Source organism: Nelumbo lutea, chromosome 6, assembly GCF_056320005.1.
Source record: "Nelumbo lutea isolate HS-2025 chromosome 6, American lotus-T2T, whole genome shotgun sequence".
Classification (NCBI taxonomy): domain Eukaryota; kingdom Viridiplantae; phylum Streptophyta; class Magnoliopsida; order Proteales; family Nelumbonaceae; genus Nelumbo; species Nelumbo lutea.
In genome coordinates, this window is record NC_142689.1 from 59,265,978 (window position 1) to 59,279,096 (window position 13,119).

Sequence of the window (13,119 nt, forward strand, 5' to 3'; positions counted from 1 at the left end):
CTTGGTCCAAAGTAGTGTCCTTCCTCTTGTGTTTCATACTAGTCTTGAAATCATTCCATGTATGTGGCAGTTTCTCTATGAGAGAATCGGTGATGAATTCATCTAGGAGTACCATGCCTTCCTTTGTCAGTTCCCCCACAAGAACTTGGAACTCATCTATTTGGGAAAACACGTCCATGTCTTCTTTCATGGTGAAGTGTAGGAAGTTGGCAATGACATATTTCTTATTTTTGACATTTTCTAGAGCATACTTAGTGTTCAATGCATTCCAAATTTCATAGGCATAACTGTAGGAAGAATAAACATTGTATAGTTCATTGGACAAGCAGTTTAGAATATGATTGGTGCAGAAGCGGTCGGTCGTAGTCCAATGTTCTACACAACATAACGGGATGGTTCCTCCATGTTTAATGAGTTCGGTTTAGTCAAAGCGAAAGTTACCCCTAACTGTTCTAAGGCAAACAACAAGCGTTGTCTCCAACGCTTATAGTTGGTTCCATTGAAGGGTTCAATTTTAGAGAAATCGGGAATTGTTGATAGCATCTGGTTCCTCATGAAGGGATTAGCAAAGATAGGTTCCATAAATACGATTTTAAGATTGTTGAAAAAACAATAAAGAGAGCAGATGGAACTTATTGATAGTCGCTTTCCAAACCGAAGTTGTAGTGATGTGAAGTTGTTGCAGGAACTCAAAACTGAGAATTGCAGGAAGATGGAGGGTTGAGTCGTGCCACTTGGTCACTCTCCTTAAAACCGTATTTGCCCCCTACGGTGCAGCTGGGTGATTGTAAACCAATCGCCAAGATAAAACAACCCACAGGCCATTGGTAGGCATGCACTTGCTTACCAGACCTACGCGAACCATAGAAAATCGATGCTCAGATTTCTCTGAGAAAACAAGAATGTCGAAAATGGTGTTTATACTGGGTCGGCTAGCACTCTTCTTATAGAGTGCTCTCAGACCCAAATAGACACAGATGTGTCCTTTCAGACAAGAGACTCTTTAGAACAGTTCACCCGTTCGAAAAGACATAAGGATGAAGAAGATACACAAAAAAGAAAACGCTTTAATTTGAAATTAAATTCAAAATTGAAAAGACTCAATTTAAAAAAGAAAAGGTGTAATTCGGTTAGGCCAAAAAGATCCGGTGCATCGCACGTACACCTGCACCCACGCCTTGACCCGATCTGTCTCGGCTCAGCGCGCGCATGTGAAAAGTAAGAATGTCCAACCATAAATCGAGAACTGTTGACAACATCCAGTTCCTCATGAAGGGGTTACTAGAGATAGGTTCCATAAATACGGTTTTAAGATTGTTGAAAAAATAGTAAAGAGAGCAAATGAAACTTATCGATAGTCACTTTCCAAACCGAAGTTGGAGTGATGTGAAGTTGTTGCAAAAACTCGAAACTAGGAATTGCAGGAAGATGGAGGGTTGAGTCGTGCCACTTGGTCACTCTCCTTAAAACCGTATTTGCCCCCTAAGGTGCAGCTGGGTGATTGCAAACTCGCTTACCAGATCTCCGCGAACCATAGAAAATTGATGCTCAAATTTCTCAGAGAAAACAAGAATGTCGAAAATGGTGTGTGCACTAGGTCGGCCAACACTCTTCTTATAGAGTGCTCTCAGACCCGAATGGACACAGATGTGTCCTTTCAGATAAGAGACTCTTCAGAACAGTGCACCTGTTCGAAGAGACACAAGGAGGAAGAAGAGACACAAAAAAAAGAAAATGTTTTAATTTGACTCAATTTAAAAAGAAAAGGCGTAATTCGGTTAAACCAAAAAGATTCAGTGCATCGCACGCATGAACACATACACACGCCCACGCTCACGCCCCAACCCGGCTCGGCGCATGCACGTCAAAAGATTGAAAATGTGGGACAAGGAGTCATTCAAGGGTGGGAAGAGAAAAGGACAAAAAACAAGAGAGAGAGGAGAGAGATTCTTGTAAATTTGAATCTCCCTCCAATAATCCCCCACAAGATTGAAAATTACAAGAAGATCGAACTGAGAATCGTAGTGAGAAAATTATTCATGGTGATGCCTTTTGAAGTTCAATCAACACTTAGGTATAGCAGGCTATGTTACAAAGTACAAGTGGAATCAAACTCCTTCAACCTTTTTTCCTTATTGTAACTAGCTAACTGGCCAACCAACTCACCAATTTAGACCAAAAAGATTCGGTGCATCACACGCACCCGCACCCGCAACTACACCTACACCTGCGCCCTCAGCTCAACTCAACTCAGCTTGGCATAGCATGCGCGTGTGAAAAGCACCCCCAACCCCCCTCACATGCATGGAATATCTATAGTCCTCTACTCTTATGAGTCCCTACCCATAGAGAGAGCAAGACTACAAATATACTCCACTTACACTCATTTCCCAAGAAATGTGGGACAATGAGTCATTCAAGGGTGGGAAAGAGGAAAGGACAAAAAACAAGAGAGGGAGGAGAAATGTAAATTTGAATCTCCCTCCAACAAGAATTGATAGGTGATGTTCTGTGTGCTTATGTTGCATCCCAAAGCATGAAGACAAGGTTGTGCCTCTATGTAGCACGAGATCTAGAGATGTTGGCTGGTACTAGAGGGAACAATGATATATTCCATGAGAGCTAGTGCTAGTGTTAGAAGTTATAATAAGGGTAAATTAGGTATTTTTGGAAGTTATAGCAGTCACCTGATATACATTTGAATGATTTATGACAAGGTTCAAAATATCGATACTTTTTTTTCCTGAAATCAATTCAGGGGGACCGATTTAGGGATCCTCTACCCCCTTAACTAGTTAGACCCCTGATACACCCACTATAGGGACGTATCGGTGGGGTCCCAAAATGATACATATCGGTCGCCGATATGTATGATACTTTAAACTTACATTGAGAATAAGGGAAGTATTAGTCAATTGTCAAAGAATAGGTTTAGTAATTTTTTAGTAAATTTTCAAACAATAAGGATAGATTAAGTGAATTAGCTAAACCATAATGGTGGTTAATATATTTACCCTAAGAAATTTCCCCTTAAATTTTTCGTTCGAAAGCGGTTTAGAAAGCCCTAGCCTCTTGCTCGTCGCTCCTCCGTGGATCTATCCTAACTGAAGAGAGGGCGAGAAAAACCATTCACCATTCTTTTCCCTGGATAGAGTTCCGAGGAAGGAAGCTACAGACGCCTAGGCTCCGGAGGTCCGTAATTCTTACCAGTAAAGATTCTCGATCTCCAGTTCATCATCCAAACTTCTAGTTTCTTGTTAAATTTATCTTTAGTATGTAGATGAGTAGATCCCTGCCTATTTGTTTAGCTAATGCGGAAAGTGTAGATTAATTTGTTGGAAGGCTATGCAAGTAATCTCCTGATTACTTTGATCTCTTATTTAGGGTTTGTTATCTCCTTTTGTGGCAATTAGGGTTTCTGAGGAAGAGTCAATGGATTGGGTTCTTATGCATGTTAAAGTTAAACACATTTTTTTTTTCTCTTCCTTCATTCTTTCGTTCTTTCTTTCTTCGCATAACTTAACTAATTTCTTTAATTCTCAATGCCCAGTGGGGTAACGATATCATGTTGTTCTTTTGTCCCTTGCACCTATTATTTCTCTCGATTTTATTTTTCAGATATTTTCATGTTTAATTCATAATCCGGTATCAATAATGACGTAGCCACTTTTTTTTCTCCTGTTTTTAATTAGGTTGGCTCTCCACCCCCTCCAAAAGAAGAAGAAGAAAAACTTGTTCAGAATTAATTTATTTTTCATATTTTGAATTGGGTAGTGGGCACACGAACTACATATTTATTTGCAATCATTTATTTATTTATCTCGATAATTAAGCAGTAAAAATTGATAATATCTACGGCTCATGGAAGTCATGATTCTGGCAGTAGAATGAATAGACAAATCGGAGATGTCTAGCGGAATCTGATGTTCATCTAGTCTTTATATTTGTGGTAGATCACTGCCGGTGTAACTCGTAGCTTTTTTTCTTGACACAAGTCCCCTCCTCTCATTCATGCCTACGTATCTATTCCCAATTTTGAAAATTTCTCATGGATTAACTCATGAACTCAATAAATCGGAAGGATCTGGGTCTTGAGGTGAAATTGAGAAAAGGGAGATCTATGGGAATGCTGAAGAGCTATATTCTCTACTGAACTTATTTTGTGCACTCTGTATATTTATTTGTCTAAGTTTGGTAGAGTTTTTGGGCATTGATTATGTGCTGGAATCATTTGAGTTTTTAATAGGGTGGTGTTCTAGTTGAAGAAACTGGTGATTTAAGTTTGCAAGGTTGGTGCACAATGGTGAGGCGGAGGCAGTGTTGTATGCTTATTGCTTATTAAAAATGGAGATAGTATGGTTTGCTTATTGGATAGGGATTTTATTATAGTGTTGGAATTTGGTATTTTCTTTTTGAAGAGAAAGATAGAGGGTTTGATGTGGACTGATGGAGGTGATTGTGGACATATGGTTGTAATGTGGACAGGGAGCAAACGGCAGCTGTGGTGGACTGTGTTGGTAGTGGTGGTGTTGGTTCTGCCAAACACTTGTGATTGGAAAATTAGGGAAATATTTGAAGATGAGCCAGCGCAGCAGGAGCAGGAGTCCGCGGGATCGCAGGATTCGTACAGAACGATTTTCCTACCGTGATGCGCCTTACAGGAGAGACTCACGTCGGGGGTTCAGGTTTCTGGTTTCTAATTACTTGTATTGTTTTCTTTGTCATTCCCCATGTGGAGAAGGGAACAAAAGCTAATACATGTCTCATTCAATATGGATGCTTGCTGTTGTTCCCATTTTTGTTGAATGAGGCTTCAATTAGACTTTAATTTGTACTTCAGGATGCACCAATGCAAAGAATTCTGCTTATTTTGGATTTTTTTTTGTGTGTGTGCATGCAGCCTTTCTGTTTAATGGTCTCATGTATCCCTTTGTAGTATATGACTTGATTGTTAAGACCTTTATACATGTTTAGACTTTATGTGCAGCTCTGTGGGTATTTATGTTATGTGGGTGATCCTTAAAATTAGTTACTTCTACCAAGCTCTCTTTTCAGTACTTATGTCATGGATTGCATTTTGTGAATTGAATAGTGAACCTATAGATAGATAGATAGATTTTTGCCCAAAAAAGCAATTTTGCTTAAATATCCTGTACTACCATACCACAGAGTATTAGTATGTCAACCTAGTCACAATCAACAAGCATGAGTGCATTAATCTAACACCGTTACCATTTAGTTGACACCTACAATTTCCCTGTTCAATTCAAATATTTTGTTATTGTTTCTGTAGGTCAATTTCAAGCCTCTGTACATTTTTTTTTTTAATTATAAACTGTAACCACGATTGAAGAGATGTTATTAAAAGAATGAAACACCTTGACTGGGTTGACATTATTTGGCTGTTTTGGGTTTTGTTGGAACCTGCTATTTAGGACTCAGAAGAGTAATTGGATGAACAGTAGAACAAAATTCTTTTTTTTTTTTTTGGGGGGGGGAGTTATCCATACCATTTTTTAACAGTAGAACAAAATTCTTGTGTGATAGCATGTGAAGATGAATGGACAGTTATTTGCTGTTTTGTTATGCTATCAAAAAAAATAAAAATCCTACCGTCTAAGTTGTTGGCTGTTAGAAATTTTTCTTAAATCAAATGAACATTCTTTATTGTTTGTTATTGAGAAAAAAAGATAAAAACAAAAAGAGATAAAGTAAAAGGCATCCCCTTTTAATTGCCAAGGTTTCAGAAAATATTGAAATGTTGACTCAGTTTTGAAATTTCACTCAATTTCTGGACATTTTTTTGCCTTAAGCCTTGTCAAAACCTGCTCCACAATCAAAATTTAAATACTTGGGATGTATGATCTGTCTAGGTAAGAATCCAACCCTTGCATTATGTTAAAATAGGTAAGATATTTATGTGCTTTGATATGGTTAGAAATAAAGGTAAAATAGTAGATAAACGAAAGAGGGTGGAAAATTGTGTTTATTATTCTCCTTTATATTCATTTATTATGTTACATATAAAAAGAAATAAGTGGGTTGACATGCACTAGAAAATGGGGAGCTAATGGAAGTGGAAAATTTGTGTCTTAACCAATCATTTGCAATAATTGGTTGGAGGAAAAATAGGTTTGGCACATAAGGCTTCTGTACTAAGCACATTCTCCTTGAATGTTTTTTGTGAACTTGTATCAAGCATATTTCGTTAAATATTGACTTGTCTGGAGGTGCATTTTTCCACGTTGCCTGCCCTTTGTAAGCAAGAAGTTTCGTCTTCAAGATTTTGCCAGTCTTGATAAGATTCTTTTTGACTAGTCAAACCCATTGGGTTATGGTTCTAGTTAAAACCTTAAGATAGGGTTTTCTATATGATTCTAATTTAAGTTTGGAGAGAAACCACTACTTTTAAAGGTCTTCTATGTTCATGACTTCGCATACAGAAGCCATACCTAGGTGTACAGTTTAACTTTTTTCCCTTCTTTTATACACTGAATCTCTTTTGTTTGGTGGCTTTCCAAAAGAAACTGTACAGCTTCTCAATGCACATGGGTTGATACTTTGTTTTGGCTATTCTAATACAATACTTTCTAAACTAGCATATATTATCATCAAATATCTGATCCAAATTCTTCATTATCTCTTTCTTTTTGTTTTAAAGATGCTGTTCATCTGCTCTTCAGGAATGACAAGGAAAAAAGGGGATGTTTTAAATTGTGGGGAGGGGAAGTTTAGTTGATTGTAGTGGTGGGAATTGCTGGTCATTATAAGGGGGCTCCCAAATTGTTGGGAATGGTGTGTTAGAGATTTCCCAGCAGGGGAGAACAACAGAAGTAGAAAGGGGGATCGAAGGTTTCATTGCCACATCCTGCTAAGCCACTTGGGAATCTCTCTCTCTTTGTGGTTTGGTTAGGGTCAGGGCTTGGTGGTGTCTGCTTAGAGGTGTAATGTGGGCTGCCCACACTAGTAGGCCTTGATGAGCTGTGCTTGTGTGGCATGAATCCCCCAAAGAGGGAAGCCCAGCATGTGTCCGGACCACCTGGCACAGCCTGCCTGGTACAGTTTACAGCTCTATGTCTGCTTAAGGGTGCATGCCCTTTGTTGCAAGGTGGGGTGCTTCAGTATGTTGGGATTTGGATGTGGTGTGGTCTTTCCCATGCAGTTGGATCTTTGGAATGCTTATACCTGTCAAGACTCTTTTTGGGATGCTGGAATATGCTGCACTTGTGGTCTCTTGGTTTTCCTTGTTTTATTGCAAAGAGGTTGGTGTACTAGGCTGGTTTTCCTTTTTATACCCTTCTCTTGATGGATTTATTTCATTCAGAGAGAGAGAGAGAGAGAGAGAATGAAGAAATCAAGAAAATATTTTCAAATCATGGTATCTTGTTACTGATCCTAAAAGAAAAAAAAAGGATCCTTGTTGCCTCTGGAAAGTAATTAAGACATGCAAACAGAGATTCATCTACTCATTATGTTTCCCATGGTAGATTCTTTAAATTCAAACTGAAAGAACTTGTTCTCTGAAAAAAACTCTAGTTCAGAGTTGGAAGTATATGGCTGACTAAAAAAGATGTGTATTGATTCTACTTTAAACTAGATTTGTTCTTAGGTTGATCATCCCTGCTCTTTATTCAAGCATTGAGATGCTGCTGATTAAAATAATCATGGGACTTGTGTCTGTATCATTGGAAAATATTGTTCTGTTTATATCAGGTCTTTTTTTCTACTGTGCTATATTGTCTGTAATTCTTTATACTTGAATTCTTGGTTGCCCATATATGGCTCATAGATAATTGGTTTTCACTTTCTAAAAATTATGTTTTTAGATGGGAAATTTCAAACGAAGGCCCCCTAATAAACCTACGAATACCAGTAACAATGGGGACATAATTGATTTGCCATTCTTACAACATTTTGTTTTTTGTTTCTGAAGTTCTATAATTTTTTTTCTTTCTGCAATTAATTCCATTCGGATTTTTTGCCCCCACCAGCCAAGGCAATCTGTGCAAAAATTGCAAGAGGCCTGGTCATTATGCAAGAGAATGCCCTAATGCTGCAGTGTGTAACAATTGCGGTCTTCCTGGGTAATGAAATACAACTTTATCAACAAAGCAATTGTATTTACTTGCAAATACAAGAATGCAAGAAGATTCACTTTTTTTTGTGTTCTTCCTTGGATTTGTATTGCCCATTTTGATTGATGTTGTCAATATCTATGCATATAAATTCTTTACCAGGCACATAGCATCAGAATGCACAACCAAGTCTTTATGTTGGAACTGTCGAGAGCCTGGCCACGTGGCCAGCAACTGTCCAAACGAGGGTATCTGCCACACTTGTGGCAAAGCTGGCCATCGTGCCAAAGATTGTTCGGCTCCTGAGTTGCCACCTGGTGAGTTGAGGCTATGCAACAACTGCTATAAGCAAGGCCATATAGCTGCTGATTGCACAAACGACAAGGCATGCAATAACTGCAGGAAGACAGGCCACTTAGCTCGAGACTGCCAGAATGAACCTGTTTGCAACTTGTGTAATATCTCTGGGCATGTTGCTAGGCAATGCCCCAAGGCTGACATTCTTGGTGAGAGGGCTGCTGGGGGTCGAGGTGGTGGTTATCGAGATGTAATCTGCCGGAGCTGCCATCAGATGGGCCACATGAGCAGGGATTGTATGGGCCCGTTGATGATTTGCCACAACTGCGGTGGTCGAGGACATATGGCATTCGAGTGCCCATCTGGGAGGTTTTTGGACCGTGGTCCTCGAAGGTACTGATGGGATGGGGTAAACTTGCAGCGTGGATCAATGGGAGACGATATAATCTTGTTGGCTCTATCTACCTTTGAGTCCTTTTGGTTGTTAATTTTGAAGTTCATAACATTGACGGTTTGGTGGATTTCGGCAAGCTTTTCCTTTAAGTGAGATTTAGCATGTCTGCATCTTCGGCTTACTTGAAATTATAGTATGGATTTATACATTACATTTGTATTACTGTTAGTGAACTTATTTGCCCTGTGTTTCATGACTTCCTCCTCCCTTGACCTACCCACCTTTTGGAACCATTGATGTATTTTTGTTGGGCTGGTTGGCTTTTTTACTAACTTTGATCTGTATTTGAAATCCTCTACGGGCGTTGAGTCTTTGGGTCCAAGCAGGAGAATGAATGAGCTTTTATTTGATCCTTTATTGTTGCAAGCGTCAACTGCCACGTATTTGTAACATTAACATGAGAAGTTGATTCCACCCCCATGGTGGAAGTTGGATGATGCATATCGATGCTTTGTACATGTGTCCTGTACATGATGGTCTCACATAACAAGGCTCAGTTTGGGAAGGAGTATAAATACAAAGCTGCATGCTACAAAATTTTAATGTCCGGTTCATGCGAGTGCAAAAGTGGTTCAAGATTTTCATGCCCACTTATCACTCAGCTCAAGTTCTCCGTGCAAGTGCAAAGTGGTTGACAGGTAAGGTTGGAGATTACAGATCAAATCTCGATTGCACCTGGGTTTGGGAGAGAGTGGGTGGGGGAGGTATGGGTTGGGGAGAGAGTGTTAAAAAAAAGTCCATTTGTTTTGCATGATGCAAAGAACAAGAACAATACAATTTTTTTGTGGATGTTTGTTGCTACCCAATGATGCTCCAACTATTCCCCCACCAATTTTTACCATTTTCCACATGTTTATATGCAACAACATCAACTGTTAAAATTTGTAACCTGCCACAATCTAAAAGTAAAGGAAACATGCAAATTACAATAAAAATAGCAGAAATATCAATATATATTTTTCAGAGAAATTTTTCTTCATATTAATTACTTGAATTTTAGATATGTTATAATTAAGATAGAAATTGAAAATTAAAAAAAATAACAATACGATTAAAAATAAACTTAAATATTTATTATTGAATTATGACATTATTTTTTTTTTAGAAAAGTTGGATCATTGATCCATCATCTAGATAAGAAGTAGCATTACTTTTGGATTAGTTTTATAGGGAAAATTATAATTGGAGCTAGTTGTACATTTAAAATTTGGTTACAAGTTGGTCCATAAACCAACAAAACTTTAACAAATAGCTCTACATTTCAAGTTATAAAAACCCTTGTCATGTCATCAAAGGGTTATGTGGCTAGTACCAACATGGGACTCTTAATCCATATTGGACACAATAAAAAGCTTATACTGAAATTGCCCTCTAATGTTGGGTTAATGGAAAATAAAAAAAGGGTTTTTAGTTTCTCTCTCTCAATCTCCCTCACACTCTTTCACTCACAATCATCTTTATCTGGTTAACGACTGTGTGATTTGAAAATTAATAAAAATGGTTTTTGGTTTCCGTATTTACATTCTTTATATCAAATTCTCTTATTCTCTCTCTCCACCTATCGTTCTCCCTCAATCTCTCCCATTCTCTTTCTCGGTCAATTTCTCCTTCTCCCTTAATTTCTATCGTTCTTCCTCAGTTTTCCTCTCTTTCTCTCTCTCTCTCTCTCTCTCTCTCGTTTTTTATTTTCTTATTTTCTTACACACTTATATGGTATTAATCAAACCGTGTAAAAGAACACGAGACCAACTTGGTATGGTTAAAAAATTATTACACCAAATTGATAAAATTCATAAGAAATTCTTGGTTATAAAATTTACACCAATTGGAGAACGATAGAGATTGAGGGAGAAAGAGATTTTAACCGAGAGGGAGAGTGAGGGGGAAGAATGAGAAATATTAAGGGAGAACAATAGAGAGAGAGAGAGAGACAGAGTGAGAGGTTTTGATTTGGTTACAGACCGAAGCAGAGAGAGTGGGAGAGATAGAGGGGGCAGGAGATCGAGAGATGACTGTGAGAGTGAGAGAGAAGGGAGGGAGATTGAGAGATAGAGGGAATGGAAGAGAAACTGAAGACTTATTTTCGATATAGGTTTTTTGTTGTGTCCAACATGGAATAAGAGTTCCATGTTGGCAACAGCCACGTAAGCCTCTGATGACATGGTGGGGATTTTTGTAATTTGAAATGTAGAGCCAGTTTTCAAAGTATGGTTGGTTTCTGGGCCAACCTATAACCTAATTTTAAATGTACAACCGACTTTGACTGCAATTTACCCTTTAAATTATATATTTCATTTACATTATATAAAATATTTTTTACTTATTACACTTAATTTTTGTTTGTCTATGGTGTCATTTTACTCAAACCACTAACCCACCATTTAAAAATAAAAATTGTTTGATTTCAAGGTTGACATTAAATTTTGCATTACATTTCCATCATTGATAAAATTATTTCATATAAAACTCATTTTTGTTCAATATAATGAATGTACAATATTAGAGATGTACCCAATATTTTATTTTTTATAAATATATAACATTAAATATGTGTCCAAATTTTTCTCTAATCTTTTTTTTGTGATTCTTTATATTTTCTATTATTAAAAAGTTTATCATTTGACTCTAACATCATTTAATTTCTAAGTAGATTTTGAATTGGCTTTCCATTTTCATTAACAAAAATATTTCTTCCATTTCATAGTTATTTATTTTATTTTTTATTATTTAATTATGACATTATTTATTAATCCATTTGACCCAAAATGGTCAAATTGCTTGCCCACCACAGGGAGGGAAGAAAATGGTTTTGTTTTCAATTACTTTTCAAAATATTTATTTTTATACTATTAAAATTAATATTGTGGATTTAATTACAAGAATTTAATAATGAGAAAAATCTATTATAAATATAGGATTTAATGAGAGAGAATAAGAAAATATTTTTATTTCCAATTGGTTTTAAATTTTACATTCAATTTTCATCATTAATGAAAGTATTTCTTATTTAACATACTTATTATTGTTTAATTTGTATGTTGAAAATGTTCCCAATTTTTTTAATTTCTATTTTTTTCATTTTATCTATTTTTAATTTTATTATTTAATCGTGGCAACATGGACTAACCCATTTGACCCAAAATGATTTAATTTCTTACTACCACTTAGATGAAAACACATTTTTGCTTGGTAGATTTTAAAGGTATAAGCTTTTATGTTATTGGAATTATTAATTTATTAAGTATGAATTTAATTAATAGAACTTAATGATAAGAAGAAATAAAAATGACTTAAATATATGATTCAATGAACATGAATGCAAGTTAATAACTTAAATGTTGGATTTAATGAGAGAGGATTGATTGTATTGAATATCTTTAAATTACCTCTTTTCAACTCGTTTAATATCAAGAACCAATTACCCTACTTTCCCTTATTTTTTATTATTAAATCTAAATTTAGAGGAATAAATATTGTCCTTAGAAAATTTCAAAAATATTTGTGAGGCCATTAGTACTTTTTAAAGTAGTATATATATATATATATATATATATATATATAATGCATAGAAAAGAACAGAAATTGAATAAAGATATAGAAAGTTCAACAATTACAAAAGAAAAACAATAGATCATTAAACAAATATAAAAAAAAAATAGATTGATTAATAAGTTTATCAAAATTTTCATAAAAGAAAATGCAGAAAATAACAAAAAACAAAATATTTAAACATAACCTAGAAGCAAATAATAGATATAAAAAATGTAAAAAGTGCAAAAATTATAGATCTAAAAAATAGATCATTTAGATAGAAGTTCAAGCCCTTTATACGACTTGTACAGCCTTGTAATAGATATAATATAATGTGAAACCTAAAGTCGTTACAAACAAGATGGGTAGTTATGTTGGATAAATGATCAACCATTGATTCAACAAAATTATGTTTTAGGAAGGTAATGTGCCGGGGGATGATTTTCAAATGATAGCATCTTAGAACATGAAGAGAGCATTTTAGAAGATGATATGATAAAAGATTCAAAGGACTCCCAAGAAGATAATGTGCTAGGGGATGATTTTTCATAATGGCATGCTAGAAGATGAAGAGAGCACTAGCACTTCAAAAAGTGATGATGATTTTCCATAAGATGATTATATGTAATCATATGTAACAACGGTCAGTAGTTGCTTCTGATTGTAATATGATATTAGTTCTTTGATAGATGATCTGATTGTCTATTGAGTCTCGATGCTATTTTTCAGTTCTTTAATATATTCATTTAGCAAGGAGAATAT

At 36.0% G+C, this 13,119-nt stretch overlaps 1 protein-coding gene across 2 annotated transcripts; it reads left to right on the forward strand.

The window, feature by feature from the left end:
* Nucleotides 1-2,880: 2,880 nt before the first annotated feature.
* Nucleotides 2,881-9,183, forward strand: LOC148849104 (uncharacterized). Of its 2 annotated transcripts, none has more exons than XM_088949341.1 (4): nt 2,881-3,192; nt 4,486-4,685; nt 7,992-8,084; nt 8,238-9,183. In XM_088949341.1, the coding sequence occupies exons 2-4, from the start codon at nt 4,579-4,581 to the stop codon at nt 8,770-8,772; spliced, it is 735 nt and encodes a 244-aa protein (XP_088805467.1). In that variant the 5' UTR covers nt 2,881-3,192; nt 4,486-4,578; the 3' UTR covers nt 8,773-9,183. The 2 variants fall into 2 exon arrangements, with proteins under 2 accessions (XP_088805467.1, XP_088805468.1); XM_088949342.1 differs by having other exon boundaries at nt 3,033-3,209.
* Nucleotides 9,184-13,119: the final 3,936 nt, after the last annotated feature.

What these genes read in the sequence shown, in the direction of transcription:
- LOC148849104 (XM_088949341.1), top strand. Translation starts at nt 4,579, where the DNA reads ATGAGCCAGCGCAGCAGGAGCAGGAGTCCGCGGGATCGCAGGATTCGT. An exon ending in GACTCACGTCGGGGGTTCAG is followed by an intron (nt 4,686 to 7,991) that starts GTTTCTGGTTTC and finishes TGCCCCCACCAG; the next exon opens with CCAAGGCAATCTGTGCAAAA. An exon ending in AACAATTGCGGTCTTCCTGG is followed by an intron (nt 8,085 to 8,237) that starts GTAATGAAATAC and finishes ATTCTTTACCAG; the next exon opens with GCACATAGCATCAGAATGCA.